This window comes from Elephantulus edwardii, unplaced genomic scaffold, assembly GCF_000299155.1.
Source record: "Elephantulus edwardii isolate Elephantulus edwardi_28Jun2011 unplaced genomic scaffold, EleEdw1.0 scaffold00019, whole genome shotgun sequence".
In the NCBI taxonomy this organism is placed as follows: Eukaryota; Metazoa; Chordata; class Mammalia; order Macroscelidea; family Macroscelididae; genus Elephantulus; species Elephantulus edwardii.
This window is the reverse complement of record NW_006399769.1, coordinates 27,443,558-27,460,763: the sequence shown is the minus strand read 5'-3', so window position 1 is coordinate 27,460,763 and position 17,206 is coordinate 27,443,558. Positions and strand designations below refer to the sequence as shown.

General features: G+C 34.9%; 1 protein-coding gene across 1 annotated transcript in view; it reads left to right on the top strand.

The window, feature by feature from the left end:
- The window catches only part of BIRC6 (baculoviral IAP repeat containing 6), a 281,200-nt gene that overhangs the window by 72,710 nt on the left and 191,284 nt on the right, over positions 1-17,206 (top strand). The window contains exons 9-10 of the mRNA XM_006882363.1: positions 1,467-1,525; positions 4,252-5,646. Of these exons, the coding sequence (XP_006882425.1) occupies positions 1,467-1,525; positions 4,252-5,646 (1,454 nt within the window). The remainder of the gene's footprint in view (positions 1-1,466; positions 1,526-4,251; positions 5,647-17,206) is intronic.

The window sequence follows — 17,206 nt, the reverse complement described above, 5'->3', positions numbered from 1 at the left end:
TTGGTGGAGGATCTTTCAACAATCTGCGTACTAATTTGTTTTATCTTCTGTATTATTATTTGATCACTGTTAGGTTTGGTGGTTTTGGTTTTTTTTTTAAAATTAAAATAGACCTTCTGTATATGAGGGTTTTTTAATTTAGATATTTTCATTCTGTATTAATACAATCAATTAATAGTTGCTTTTGATATTTATATTTTTAGATCTTAGTTTATTAAGTATTTTAATATTTTGAGGGAATTTAGCCGATGATACTAAGTTTTTTACATTCTTTTTGCTGTTTTAAATTAGGCTATTAAATTGCTTTATAGAAATGATACCCTCTGAAACATTTTAAGTGTTGCTTTGATATATAGTTTCTTAGAAATTACATTGTATTAAAAAATAACAGTAAAAAAACAGTAAATGTGTAGATCAGATGAAGGTACAGTATGTTGTCTTAAAAGGATGTAGAAATTACTTTCTGCAAAATAACTTTTGTTTTTATTTTTGTAATTGTTACTATAATTTAAGAAATGTCTTACTGGTTAATTAATGGAGTACAAACAGAAAAATACTGTGGTGTTAGTTCTTTGCAATGATACGATTTTTCTAGTCTGCTAGTAGTGGAGAAAGTGAGGATATAGGTCAATGCAAAGAGGAAGGATGGAGATTTCTTGGCCAGCTGTGTGAAGAACATAAGAAGGAGCTATTGCTATTTTGTTTCATAATGTCTGGGTTGCAGACGTTCTGGGTTAGGGTTAAGGTTAGCTCTTAAAAACAGACAAAAAAGTAAAGCTGACGATCTTATGTAGATGAACATATGTGCTATATATACTTAATTAGCTAGCTATCTCCAGGTGTTCATAAATTATAGAACTTTAAGCTTATGCTTGAGTTTGTTTTCAATGCCTTCTTTAGGTTTTTTTTTGGTTAGCAGACTAACCTTAGTCACATCTATCATATGTGATGAGAGATCTTATTGATTTCTGTATTCTGAGACAGACATTTATATAATAATTTAAGTTGATTTATTGCCTGCAGTACTAATCCTACAATTATGAAGTAATAATTATATCTCTTTTAAACTGGTTTTAGTTGTTGGGTGTCAATCTTTGACATACTTAGCAGTGTTTGTTGTGAACATTGTCCCTGTTTTATTTGCTCACTTCTCTCTTGGAGGCAAGGCTGGTGAAACTCCTCTTGTTTATTTTGGGCCATATATGAGGGTCAGTCTTGGAAGAAAGAGATCATGGTTGGAAGGGTAGGTAGCGCGAGGGAGGAAGACTCTTGGTGTGATGGATTGTTAAACTCTGGTAACGGGGTCAGGTGTGTTAGAAATGGTGTGGTTGGCTCAGGATAGGGCAGGGTTCAGAAATATTCATAGGATCATTTATGAGATGTGGACTTGATGGCACAGAACAACAACAATGCTTCTATTAGACACAAATTTTTAAAAATTAACTTATTTTGTCTTTTTATTTAAGTGATGACTTACTGGAAGATTCAGACAGTGAAGAGCATTCCAGATCAGATTCTGTGACAGGTATGTGAAAGAAATATTAACATATGTTAAGTCCTTGCATTTGTAAAATCTTAGTTAAGTGATAATTTTTCAACTGCCTTTCTAATCACTCGAGTTTCTGATTGGTGCCAAGTTAACCCACTTGGTGTTCAGTAAAAGGTTGACGATTTGAGTGTTCTTTGAGGTATCTTAGAAGAAATGCCTGATTATCTACTTCTGAATAACCAGCCATTGGAAAACCTGTGGAACACAGTTCTGTTCTTAGACAGATGAAAATTCTTCATGAATTGTAGTGGACTTGAAACAACTTTAACCAATTCCAAAACATTACTTCATTTGAAATTTCTTAGTTAATGCAAACCCAAACCCAATCTATTACCACCAAATTTATTCCAAGTCATAGACACTCTTTATTACCATTGGGTTTCCAGTTGTAAGCCTTAAAGGAGGAAAACAATTCCCGTTGAGGAGCTAGACTGGTAGATTTTGAACTGTTAACTTTTAGATTAGCAGTGCAACACCTCACACACTATTGCACCCAGATAGAGTGCCTTGGTTAATACAAGGTAACAACTTAATTCTAAGATACTACTCAATTCTAAATTTCTTAGATAATATAAACTTTAAAATTTTATCAGTGGACATGGAAAATTAATGTGTTATGTGAATTCAGAGTTCTTCTATTAGTTATATGTACAAAACTTAAATTTGAATCAAGAGAATCTGAATGACAGTAATATTACTAAAGATGTCAGAATTTTGACATTGTGCTTTAAAATTTGTTTATTTGTATAGTGTATTCTTTTTTCCAGAGTAATTTGTATTAAGGCTCTTGGTTTTCAAAAGCAAATAAAGAAATAGGGAATGAATTTTAAAGTATAAATCATAGACGTTCAGTCATCAGTAAATATTTTCTTGATCATTCGTTTATGAAATGTTACGGCAAAAGAGGTTGCGATATTTACATTATAGGAAAAGCAAATAGTTTATCTCAAAATAGTTTATTATGTTAGAATTCAAATCCTACATGTTACTTTTTGTTTTTATATTCTGGTTTTATTTCCTGATGTTTGAAATTATTTCATTGTCATCTGTAATTTGGAATTTTAGACTTAATGACACAGAATTACTTTTTATTTCCATGAACAGCTGACGGTGATCTTCACATAATTATTGGTAATAATGTTGCCTATTAATAGTAGTTTGTGCTCCTGAGACAGATTGGTTGAGAGTCTAAAGTTAAGACATCATTCTTGACTTGAGGGTTTCTTGACCTCAGTTGCAATCTGAAAAGAATATAGGTCAGTGTTAGAAGTTTGAGGTTGTAATGAAACAAGAAGAAGAAAAGTAAAAAAAGAATAATGTAATTTTTTGACTGGTAAAATTGAGTTAAAAATTAGAAGATGATATAGGATAAATATATATATTTCCTTTTAGGGATTCAAAGTTCTGGAACATTTTTCTTGTTATTTTTTCCTAAGTTCAGAATTAATTTGCACACAGTCATTTGTAGTCATAGTGGGATAAGGAAGAAGAAGTGTTTATACTGTTAAATGATTGAAGAGTGAAGATTAGATGAATATTTTAATCGTTTATCTGAAAAGTACCTAACTGATACGTGCATATTCATTATTGTCATATTTGGCCATGAATTGAAGACCAGAAATTCCATTTCTTTAAATACTAAAATGATCACTTAATGTTGTCCTTTTTACAAACTCTTCCTCAGTCTCTTTTAAATAAAAATTTTACTTACAAATTTTCAGGAAAGTCTATTCTGAATTGAAATATTTTTAGGTGTGTTTATTTCAGATTTGACTTAATTATCTTAAAATTATTTAAACTTCTATTTTCAGATATTTGAACATTTAAAAGTTTCAAAATCATACTGATTTTTCATTCAGTTATTAATTTTGTTTTGTAATGTTAATTTCCATTGATTAATGTGATTAATTATAAAACAAGCTTGAAAAAAAAAAAAACCCCAAAAAAACACCAACAAGCTTGGAATCAGGAGTTGGATTCACTTCTGAAATAGCTTGCTTCCAGAAACCCTATGAACCTGGAGCAAGGATGAAGGTGATAAAAGTGTCCAGGTCTTTCGATCATCGGGTGGCTATGAGTCGCCTATGACTCCACAGCACTTAACAACAACAATAACAACCTCATACAATACCTTTCCGGTCACTGAATTTTCTATTAAATTTTACTCCCCTTTCCTTCCTTTCCCGTCCCTGCTAGTCATGCAAGAATGATTGTTTATACAATTTCCTTAGCTTTGGTAATAGTGGTCTTATACAACAGTTGATCTTTTGTGACTGACTTTATCCATGTTGTACACTTGTTTCACAAATTTTTGATCACTTTTTGGTGGTGATAGTACTGTTATTTTGTAAATGTACCATAGTTTCCTTAGCCATTGTTTCTTAATGAACATTGGTTTTCTATGTATGCTTTTAATTATTCTGGGAAGTTTCTCATTTCCTATTTTGCTGAGTATTTTTATCTGGAAAGCATGTTGAATAGGCCTTTTACTTTGTTTTACTACACTGATACTTCTTTTTCTTTCTTAATGTTGCACCTTCTCTGCAAACCTGGTATTAATCCTTCTTGATCATGATGAATGATTTTTTGATAGAGTGTTTTATTTTTATTGTCAAAATTTACTCATTGTATGTGTAAAAGTGAAAATATGAAACCAAAGGTTTTGATTTGTATTTACTAATGAGTGTTATTTCTGTTCAAAGGGCATACATCACAAAAGGAAGCCATGGAAGTGAACCTTGATATAACAGCGCTCAGCATTCTCCAGCAGCCAGAAAAACTTCAGTGGGAAATTGTTGCAAATGTCCTTGAAGATACTGTTAAGGATCTTGAAGAACTTGGGGCAAATCCTTGCTTAACAAACTGTAAGAGTGAAAAGACTAAGGAAAAACACCAGGAACAACACAACATTCCCTTTCCATGTTTATTAGCTGGAGGTTTATTAACATATAAGTCTCCTGCTACCTCTCCCATTAGTAGTAATTCTCATAGGTCACTGGATGGTTTAAGCAGAACTCAGGGGGAAAATATATCTGAACAGGGGTCAACTGACAATGAATCTTGTACAAATTCAGAACTAAATTCTCCCTTGGTAAGGAGGACTTTACCCATTTTGCTGCTTTACAGCATTAAGGAATCTGATGAGAAAGCCGGAAAAATCTTTTCACAGATGAACAATATTATGAGTAAAAGTTTGCACGATGATGGCTTTACAGTGCCACAGATTATTGAAATGGAGCTGGATAATCAGGAGCAATTGTTGTTGCAGGATCCTCCTGTGACTTATATTCAGCAGTTTGCAGATGCAGCAGCCAATCTTACCTCTCCAGATTCTGACAAGTGGAACTCTGTGTTTCCCAAGCCTGGGACTCTGGTTCAGTGCTTGAGGCTGCCAAAGTTTGCAGAGGAGGAGAATCTTTGTGTAGACTCAATAACTCCTTGTGCTGATGGAATTCATTTGTTGGTAGGACTGCGGACATGCCCTGTTGAATCCATGAGTGCAATAAATCAAGTAGAGGCCTTGAATAATTTAAATAAATTAAACTCTGCTCTGTGTAACAGACGGAAAGGTGAGCTAGAATCAAATCTTGCCGTAGTGAATGGTGCAAATATTAGTGTAATCCAACATGAATCACCAGCAGATGTACAAACTCCTTTAATAATTCAGCCTGAGCAAAGGAATATTAGTGGTGGATATTTAGTACTTTATAAAATGAATTATGCCACTCGGATAGTTACTTTAGAAGAAGAGCCAATAAAAATCCAACATATCAAAGATCCCCAGGACACAATTACCTCGCTCATATTGCTTCCACCAGATATATTGGATAATCGAGAGGAAGACTGTGAGGAACCTGTTGATGAAATGCAGTTAACCTCAAAGAATGGCATTGAGAGAGAAAAAAAATCTGATATTTCTACTCTTGGACACTTGGTAATAACCACTCAGGGAGGATATGTAAAAATATTAGATCTTTCAAACTTTGACGTTTTGGCCAAAGTGGAACCTCCCAAAAAGGAGGGCACTGAAGAACAGGACACTTTTGTTTCTGTCATTTATTGCTCCGGCACAGACAGGCTGTGTGCATGCACCAAAGGTAAGCTGTTTGTTTCTTAACAAATCTTAAAAATGACAAATGACTATACCACTATATATGACACTTTCTCATATGCATAGCTGCTAAGAATTTTAGATTTCACATTTGTGGAGAAAATGATTTATTCTATAGTGAAATGGTGAATCTTTGTACTGTTTTTTAAGCAACATTTTTCCACTTTACTTCCTAAGTATTCTCATTGTTTTAAAACTCTCAAATTACCCTCTCTGCTTTGCTTTCATTTAAAGAAAATGTAGATTTCTTCCATTCACAATTTCAAATAGAGTATTCTTATGAAACTTTTTATAAACCGAAATGAAAGTGACAAAGCTTTTGCCATTAATTTGTGTGAAAAAAGTGTGGAACATTCCTGGACCCAAAATGTGACTTGCCAAATAACATTTAATGCCTAAATTAACAATAACATATAATACCCACAGATACAATTTAAGGTGTGTTTGATGCTGGGTAGAGTTTGGTGATAGCAATCATGGTGCTGGGTGCAGAGCACTGCTTTGTGACAGCTTGCTGTAAAACAAACACTGAACACTGGTTTTGCTTTTCATGTTACTTTTTATCAGAGTGAAAATCTCCCATGGGTTTCTTTTCCATAGTGAAATCAGATTATGAATATAGGCCTTATGTAAAATGGTATAAAGTGAACTTTCAGAAAGCAAGCAATATTTGTAACCTGTTGTTTATGTGAACCGTAACTTGGCCTCTGCTCAAGTTTGTAAATTTGGGCAAGTTACTTTGAACTCAGCAAATCTTTGTTTATAAAATAGGAAAAAAATCTATTTCTTAGACTTGTTAGAATTAAATGAAGTAATAAATTATTAACTGAAGTAATAAAGTTTCTGGTACTTTTCTGATTTACTTTTGAAATCTAAAAACTTAGCAAGTAGTTACTAGTTTTTCCAAATAAACATTTGGCTGGTAGTAAATCAGTTTTACAACATCTACAGAACAATATAGAGTAAAACATAGCATACATTTTCTCTCAATTTTTTTTTTTTTTAGTCTTGGTGTTTGGTTTTTCAAAAGGATTATTTATATTAGACAAAATGAGTTGTCTTGATAATAGTTCAGTGGGAATGTAGAGTTATAAGATCTTTGAAGCCTAGGTGATTATCCAAGGTTTGACAGAGGAATTTGACAGCAGTTTGAATGTTTATACATGCTACCCATCCCTAATTCATTCTCTGGAAATCACCTGTACTTTACTCTCTTTAAAGTGACTACAAGAATTTAGTCAGGTAGAACAATGGCACATGTGGTGATTCAGATCACATTCTTTAAAATGTGCCTAATGAATTCATAAGGGGTGAAAAAAAAAATCTCCAAATAACATTGTAATCCTACTAGATTACTTTAAAAAGTGAGTAATGTGCAATAAGTTTAGACTAGCAAAATGCAATTAAAGCTGAAAAAGTTCAGAACAACCATTAAAATAGTATATGCTCACATCTGTGCAAGTTCGTTGTAAGAGTTTTACCTCTTTTCACTTTTTTTGTCATCACACCAACTCTGTAAGATGTATACTGTTTTATAAATGTATTTTACATTTAAGGAAACTGAGGCTAATAGAGATTAAGTAAGATGACTAAATAACAGAGCTAATAAATGGTAACAGCTAATAGATGGCAGAGCCAGCATTGAAGTATGTGCAGTCTGCTTACTCTACACACAATGCTTACTCTACAGACTATGGCAGGTGTGGGGGCAACAGAGTCTGATCTCCACTAAGTTTGCAAGGGAGCAGAATCCACATCAGCAGTAAAAAGAGCACAGAGACAATTCCTGTGAATTCAGACACCCACCATTCTGTGAAGGCTTGACACGTTCACAGAATTCTCGCACTGTCCATCTGTCTCAGTTTTCTTTAGGTTTGATTGCCACGTAGAATTCATAGACAGCACTCAATATTATGAGATTTTAATTCAGATTCTATTTTTTTGTTATTGTGAGGTGCCGTCGAATTGATAACTCATAGCAACCCTATAAACAATTACTCGAACCTTGCCCTGTCCTCTTCCATCACTTACAATTAAAGTTCAGATTAGAGAATACTTACAATGGTGTTTTTTTTTTGTTGTTGTTTGTTTGTTTTTTCATTTTATTATTTTTGTGAGCATGTACCGTCAAATCAGATCTGACTGTTACAGGAGGAGATTGTCACTCCTTTCCCGGCAGAGCATCTGGTCGATTCGAACCGTGCGCCTCTGGGATTGTAGTTGCAGCTGCTTGCCTCTAGGCCACCAGAGCTCCGCATTCGATGGTGTTTTTAAGGTGAACCTCTCTAATGAATGACCTCATGGCCTTGGCCTCCGCACAGCTTGGGCATGTGTATTAAAGCTCTCTTAGCTCTACCAGTTATGTACCACTCTAACTGCTACCAGTTAGCCTACGCCTGAAGGTAGGCCTTGGCTCTAACTCTCTTGGTTCGCCAGCCTAGCTGCTCTGGCAAGTGCCCAAAGTTAACCACTTCACTAGGATATCTACAACGTTCTCACTCTGAGTGAAAGCCTCTGGTTTTGTCTCACACCAGTTTTTGGCTCTCTGTCACATCTACTGCCACCACTTTTGCACCTGTCTTAAGCTCATTTCATCTCTGTAGTGTCACACTTCATCTTTTCTGCTTCTTTGTGCTTGATGGTAATGATATTTCTGAGCCCTCCTCTGGGCCAGATGTAAGGTTGACAGTATGGCAGGACTGACGAGTTTCTACAATATTAGTATTCTGCACATCTTTTTCTTTTCTTTTTTTTGTATAATCACACCTTAAAATACCATTTACCTGATTAGCAAGCTCTTTAGTTCTTGGGCCACAAACACCTTATGTTTGAACAGTTCTACCCAACCATGAGGGAGCTCTATGGCTTAGTGGTAAAAAGTTGCACTGCCAACCCAGAAGCATGCAATTTGAATCCCCCAGTTCCTCTTCAAGAGAAAGATGGGATTCTGTGTGGTTTACTGCTCTGTTGGTTCCAGCTCAGTGGTATATAACAACAACAGTATATTGTCCTTTGAGTGAAAGTTTACGGAGCAAATTCATTTTCCATTCAATCATTCATACAACCTTGTTGTAAGAGTAACAAAGACAATGGCTAGAAAAGCAACATTAAAGAAGTCAATGCAGTGAACTCACCTACACTATATTGCTTGGAAGTAACAAAAGCAGAAGGATCATATATTGAATTCTTTAGAATCCTTTAATGAGAGATATTTAAAGAGTGGAAAAAATAAAAAGAGAATAACCCATAGACTATTTAGGTTTTGTAACTTTCCTTGATGGCCCTGGCCCTAGGGCACAATTTTCATTATATGATGGTAAGAAAGGAGTTGTGCTGCTAACCAAAGACGTTCAGCTACATTGGAAAAATTAACAGGCTCCTTCTGTGAAGTCCACAACCTCCCAAAACCTACTGGAGGAGCAGCCGAGTCAAGTTAGACTCCACAGAAGTGAGTTTGAGAGCACAGTATATTCCTAAATTACAGTAAGGATTTAATGATTCAGATTATTTGGTAAAAGAGGCTTTAGGCAACTGAGAGTTGAATAGTATTTAATAAAATATATTGATGTTTATAGGTTCCTTTGGTACTAACATGATTTCAGGATAACTTGAACTGGTTCTTTAATGTTAAATAAATTTATCCTCTGAAATAACTAAGAGATTGGACTGACCCATTTACTAATCCATGCCTTCCACAAATTATCACATTCATCATTTGTTGTGTGTACAGCTTTTAAATCACTATAAAGACTTTGAGCCTGTTGTAACTTACCTACACATTGGAGTTGGACATCTGAGGACTGAATTTTTGGAGTTTGGATGATAACAATTCTTAGGAAGTGATTCCAGGTAACAGGGAAGCAAACAGACAATCCAAGAAGTAAACCACTTTGAAAATTGACTACCAATTCTTCTTCAAGGATTGGTTGATCAAGAGGTATTCAAAACAGACTATTATAACAATAAAAAGGAAAGACAAGTTATATTTTAAAATTTATGAGTTGTCATCCGTAGATCAATAAAAGATACTGGGAGAAAAATTGACTCTGATTTTATGAATCCAGTATGACACCCTTTTAATTATATTGAAATAGCAATATATTTTTTTAAATAGCATTAATAATGTAGGCAGTTACTTGGTTATGACCAAGATCTCTTTTAGAATTGATAAGTTGGAATAAAGTCACATGGTTCTTATTTAGTCTTGTTTTAGAACATCAGCAGCTCTTTGGGAGAACGATGGGTGATTATCTTTCATGGAACTTACTCCATAAATATACTGGAAGTTCAGCTATGAATCAGCTCTGACTCACTGGCAATGAGTGTATGAGTCTTAGAGCAAGAAGGAGCTCTGTTGATAGAGTGAGGTACAGGAAGAGGGATAATTCTAACTCACTAGCTGTGGTGTGTGAGGCAGTCTGTTCCTGTTAAGATTTACAGCCTTCAAAGCCCAATAGAACAGTTTTTCTCTGTCTTGTGTGTTTGCTTTGACTTGAAATGGACTCACTTATTAATGGGTTTTAGTGCAAGAAAAGATTCAAAGCCTTTTCAACAATTTGGGCACTCCATTTGCAGCCAAGTGAAGGTGATTGAGACTTGAGATTCCTAGTAGCAGGATTTAATTCAGTCCTTACAAATTGAGGGCAGATTTACATAATGAAATCTACACAGCAGATAGAATCATCTGTAACTTGAGGTATGCCAGTACACTAAAAGTAGATTTGATAAAACCATTTCATGTGTCTCTGTACATATGCACACACACAATATATGGAACATAACATTGCTTTTCAATTTTTTACTTGTACGATTCAGCATCATTAGTTATGTTCATCATAATCAGCACAATTGCCCATTACCAGATTATAATTCCACTATTAAAAAATTGAGTGTCTCTTAAACCTTCTCCTCTCCTTTCTTAATCCCTTCCTTCTCATCTCTAACTAACCAATACACATTGATTTCCATATCTTTAATATCTTTTGTATTAACTGAAATAATACAGTATTTGTTCTTTTGTGACTTACTCATTTCCTCAAATATAATGTTCTTAAAACTTGTCTATTTTTCCCAACAATGGTAGTGAAGTTCAACAGAGTAGCAAACAGCAAATACTGGATATATTGAAACTGTCATTGCTGGTGGGAATGTAAAGTGGTACATAAAACCACTATGGAAGGTGGTCTTGTACTTTCTCAAAAAGTGAGAAATAGAATTACCATTTGACCCAGCTCTCCTGGTTTTGGGACTATACCCTAAAGAAACCAGAGCCGTGATGCAAATAGATGTATGCACACCTATGTTTGTTGCTGCATTATTCACAATAACAAAGAGATGGAAGCAGCCCATCTACAAATGAATGGGTAAGAAAACTGTGGCACATCCACACATTGTAATATTACACAGTATTAAAAAACAATGAGCTTGTAAAGCACTACACAACATGGATGAGTCTAGAAGACATTATTCTTAGTGAAATATCTCAGTCACAAAAGGTCACATTCCATGACATTGCTATTACAAGATAGGATTGGTATGGGGACCAGGGTGGGAAAAACAGGGAAAAAGTGGATACATAATTAACACTACACTGGAACAAATGAGAGAAAGAACTGTCTGAAAGGAATGTATTATTGGGCATTATTTGACAATCTGGAACAAGAGGTGAACTGTGAAGTAGACTTAGGGAGGAGGAGGCAAGAAAATGTGCAGAAATGAGTGAATAAAGACCCCACTTTTCTGTAAACTTAAGTTAAAATCACAATAAAAAGTAAAATAATCACAATAAGATTTTGTATCATGTACCAGCTATTTTTTTTGTACCAGCTATTTTTCTTTTAACAAAATCCCATTGTGTGTACCACTTTTTTTTTTAAAAAAAAATCTATTGACACCCTTTCTGATTATTTTCATCCTTTGACTGTTGTATATGATGCTGCAGTGAACATTAGTTTACATTTAATGTGTGTTTGAGTCATTGTTTTAAATTCTTTTGAGTATATACTTTGTGTTAGATATAAAAAAAAAGAGTGTGAGGGCGCGAGGGAGAGAAACATTAAGAAAAGAACTGGTCCCAAGAAACGAACAGGCCTTTATTGCACAGTCTGAGAGGGAAGCCAAGTGACCCAGCTGCATGGCATGCAGACAGGATCCAAATGGCGCCCGGGCAGTTTGGGGAGTTTACTTTTTATAGGGGTTCTGTACAGGATTAAGATGGTACTTCTTAGGGAGCTCTGGTGGCCTAGTGGCAAGATGCTGCCCTGCAAGTACGTGGTTCAAATCACCAGATGCTCTACTGGAGAAGGAGGGGGCAATCTCCTCCTGTACCAGTCAGATCTAATTTGACAGTACATGTAAAAATAATACAATTAAAAAAAAAAAAAGATGGTACTTCTTGGAATTTTGCATGTTAATTTAGTTAGGTTTTAGCTTTGTTTTTGTTTTTTGTTTTTTTTTCTCAAGCTCAGACTCTTATCAGGATCCATTGTTTGGTATGGTCCTTGATGTGACCAGCTCAGGTGTTAAGTTTCTCAGAAAGTGGTCAAGCTTGGGGGTGGTGGGTCAACTGCCATATTCTCCCTTCACTGTGGAGTAGAATTGCTGGATAATATGTTAGTTATATGTATAGCTTTTTTGAGAAACCACTGTACCGTATCTACCATGTGTGTTCTCATCAGCAGTGGTTGGAGAGTTCTAGTTTCTTAATGTCCTCCCATACATATTCTCTTTCCAGTTTTTTGATCATAGCTATTCCAGTAGGGGCATGATTATATGTAATGTTTGATTTACATCTCCTGAAAACTCTAAATTAGGGTGATCTTTTGGCTCAGTGGTAAAGAGTTATACTGCCATCACAAAGGAAGGCTATTCAAATCCAACAACTACTATGCGAGAGAAAGATGGACAGTTTCCTCTCATGTGATTTACAGCTTTGGAAAACCTGTTAGACAGCTGTGAGATGGTTCTGACTTGCTTGTACATAACAGCAACAGCAATAATTCTGTAAATTGGTTGGCCTAGTAAATAAAGATTTGCATTGCCATCTCAAAAATAAGCGTTTTGGTTTACCAGTGGTGGGAGAAAGATGGCTAATTTCTTCCTGTGTACTTTTATAGGAGAGTTGGTTGTGAGTCAGTTTTGACTCGATGGACTCAATGGTACTAAGTTTCTCAGTTTTGAATACTGCAATCATCATCTTATGCATATTGACGGTTTAAATATCCTCTTTGGTGAAATATCTATTGAAGTTTAGTGTCCATTTTTTAATTGGGTTATTTATGTTTTTGTGGTTGAATAGTAGGCATTCTGTATGTATTTTGAGTGGCTCTGAATATTTTTTTCCTCAATCTGTAGGTTGTCTGTTTACTTTGTTAATTAAACACTTCAATGAGCAAAACAAAAAGGGGGAGTTTTAAAAAAAATTTTTTTAATGCGATCACACCTTTCTATTTTGTCTTTTTCTATGTGTCCTTTTTGTGTCATAGGTCCCAAAGTATGACTACTTTTTAGACTTACTGTGGTTTCAATAAGAGTTGTTTACACAGTAAATTAAGTAAATTAACAGTTTCTGCACAGTTTATTCAGTGACATTGGTTATACTTTTCATGATGCATTACATGGTTATGCTATTTTTAGTAATCTAGCTTCCCCACTTCCTTACCTGCTCAACATAAGATTTTGAGTAGATGTTATTACCATGTGGTCTCATAAAGCTTGTTTTATCTTTTTTAAAGAATTACAGAACTCATGAATGATATTTTAAATATGAATTTGTTGTTTAGTTAAACAATAATGCCATGGAATAGGATTGGTTCACAGATTTTAGAGAATCCCAGAGTGATGGTCTCAGGGAGTCCTTTAACCTCAATTGATGGTCCAGCAAGTCTTAACTTTTTAAGAATTTAAGTTCTAATTAAATTCATCCTTTGCTCCCATTCTTTCAGGACCTGTTACTGTGATCCTGTCAGATGATTTCTTGGTTCATGAAGATGATGTTGTTAATGTGGCTTCGAGCTGAGTCTCAGCTCATAGGGACCTTAAGAACAATAGATCTGTACCCTTCCCTATCCTGTGCTATCTTCATCATCTCTGACACACTTGAGCCCAATGCTCCAGTAACTGTGTCAGTCCATCTTGTTGAAAGTCGAACTTTGACTGACCCTACACCTTTTCAGGAAATAGCCCTTTCTATCACCATGCCAAAAATGTGTGAGAGGAGGCATCACCATCCTTACCTCTAAGGTGCACTTTATCTGCACCTTTTTTTTCCAAGACAGCTATCTGTTTATTCTTTTTGCAGTCCGTGGGATATTCCAACACCACAACTCGAAATCATTGTTTTTTTCTTCTGTTTTACTTATTCTTTCTTTAGCTCTAAGACACATAGGAAGTTATTTAAAAGACCATGGCCTGAACCAGACACATCTTAGTCTTCAAACTGACATTGTTCTTTGTTCTTTAGTACTTTGGAAAGGTTCCTGACAGAAGGCCTTTCCGATGTCATACTTTTTTATATTATTAGTCCTGAAGTTTCTTTTCTGCATCTTTGGTTTACATCTTTTCTCTTCTTCTCTGCACATGTTTGGGCCAATAGTTTTATTTAAGATAGTTGCTGACAAAACCCAGACTGTAATTGTTAAGCCAAGATGAGGAATATAAACTCCACGTAATGTATCATCTCAGTGAGTCACCCTGTGAAACTGGGGATCTGTCCTCCTTTCCTATAACCAGATCTTGTTTAAGGTGTAAGATTCCCTCATGTACTTTATTGTGTATGAAGATCCATACATGCTTACATGCTTAAACTTACTTAGAGCTCTGGTGACTTTTTGGTGAGCAGATATGGTAGCAAGTTTGAATCCACGAGCTGTTGAATGAAAGGGCAGTCTTCTCCCGTGTGATTTACTGCTTCTGAAAACCTACTGGAGTGTCAGCTGAGTTTATTCTGACTCAGCAGCACGTAACAGCAACATAAGGAGCCATATGTTACATGTTGGGCTGCTAACCAAAAGGTCAGGAGTTGGAGTCCAGGTTCTGGTTTGCAGAAAAAGTATACTCTTGTACATGGAGTAAGAAATTCAAGAAATCCAAACTGCATTTAAAAAAGCCTTGACACCAGAGAGATCATTGCTGATGACAGATGAATCTTGGCTGAAAATAGAAGGATATCTATTTGTGGTGGTGGGTTTTTTTTTTTTTACTATACAGAGGCATTTGACTGTGTGGGTCACAACAGATAATGGCTAACATTGAGAAGAATGGCAATTCCAGAACACTTAGTAGTGCTCATAAGAAACTTATACCTAGATCAAGATGCTGTCTTCCACCACATCTCTCTTAATCACTAGTGATCATTTATCTCATTATGTATACATTTGTCTTTTGTAATAAACTGATCATACTTTGTCATTTTGTTATTGACTTATTTCATTGAGCTGTTCAGATTGATAAATGTTATAATGTATTTTGAGAACTCATCATAACCCTTTAGGGCTGCATATACCATTTTGTGTATGCCAGACCCCTCCCCTCAAATGTGTCATCTGTTGATGGTCACTTGTTTTTCATCTTTTTTCTATTGCAAATAGTACTGCAGTCGGCAAAGGTGCCCATATATCTGATTTTGCTTCTAGTATTAAATCGCTGGGATGCATACCTACCTACAAGTGAAATTCTTGATTGCAAAATAGTGCTAATTTTCCAAAAAGGCACTGTACTGTTTTCCATAGTGGTTGTACAGTAGATAAAGAATGGATAAGGGTTTAAATACTCACATATCCACATCAGCAATTGTGTATGCTGTGTTTTTGTTTTTAAATGAGGGCCATTTTAGCAGGATCAGATGGTATCTCAGTGTCATTTTGATCTCTGCTCACTAATGCATTTATAATCGTTAATAATTGTGAGATGCAGCTCTGGACATGCTCTCTAGTCTGTGCTGCAGACTTTAGAAGATGACTACTTGGCCAGTGGACTGGAAGTGATCCTTAAGTATTCCTATTAAAAAAAATGATCCAACACAGTCTGGAAATAATCATTAACTAATACGTGAGTAAAATCTTACTGAAGATTATTTTTAAATGATTTGAAAACTATATCGACAGAGAACTGCCAGAAATTTTAGCTGGATTCAGAAGAGGTCATGGAACGAGGGATACCATTGCTGATGGCAGATGGATCCTAGCTTATTGCAGAGAAATACCAGAAAGATGTTTACTTGGGTTTTATTGATTATGGGAAATCACTATGTGGATCATAATTAATTACAGATAACATTGAGAAGAATGGAAATTCTAGAAGATCTAGTTGTGCTCATTTGAAGCCTGTACATAGATCAAGAAGCAGTTGTTCTAAGAGAACAAGTAGTTACAGCATGGTGTAAAATTGGGAAAGGTATGTATCAGAATTGTATTATTTCTCCATACCTACCTATTCAGTCTGTATTCTGAGGAAATAATTCAAGAAGCTGGATTATATAAAGAAGAGTATATAGTGTCAGGACTGAATGAAGACTCATCACCAACCTGCATCATTCAAGTGATTACCTTGCTTGCAGAAAGTGAAGAAGACTTAACATACTCACTGAATTAGATAGATCAGAGACTGTGTAACCTTCAATATTGATTGCACTTTAGCATCCAAAAATATCAGTCTTCATGCTTGGACCAATAGGTAACATTCTGATAAATGTAGAAAAGATTGAATTTGTGAAGATTTAATTTTCTTTAATCCACAATAAATACCCATGGAAGCAGCAACAAAGAAATGGGCCTGGGGGCAGAGGGAGGGATAGATCCAAAACCATAAAAATTGAGACAGATTTGCTGCCAGGAACAACTTTAAAGTTAAATATACATTGATATATTTGACTTTTCACTTCTGTTTCAATAGACTTGTCTATCTTTGAATCAACACTGGGCTTTTTATTACTGTGTAATATTTTTACATTCAGAAAGTATGAAGGTTAATGTGTTCTTATTCTTCACTTATACTTTGGTTATTTGGGGCCTCTTTCTCTTCTGTATAATATTGTCAATGACTTTTCACATTTCCATAAAGAATGTTGCAATTAAGATTTCCTTGTATCTATAGAACTTTAATTGTAGTACTGATCTTTTTACAGTGTGAATTCTCCAGTCCATCAACACAGGATGGCCTTCCTTTTACTGTGTAGGTTTCTTTTAGTCTCTTGTACTGTTGTGTTTTTTTTTTTTTTTTAAATCCCCTTATATTGTTATTGGGTTTTTTTTAACATAAAAAAATGTTTTAATTTATTTTCGATTGTTGCAAATTTTCCTCCCAATCCCCTCCCCCCTTTTCAGCCCTCCTTGCAATGCACCCCTTGTTCTAGAATGATGTCATACATAGATTTGTAGTTTTCATTGTATAAATCTTTTATATTCCTAGAGAAGTTTATAACTAAGGCATTTTATCATTTTGTGGACTATTGTGAATTTTATTGATTTCCTTTTTAGAGCTTTCTAAGTGTAAAGTTATGTGTTAGGTTTTTCCTTTGTTTTGTTTTATTTGTTTTATGTTGATTGGTT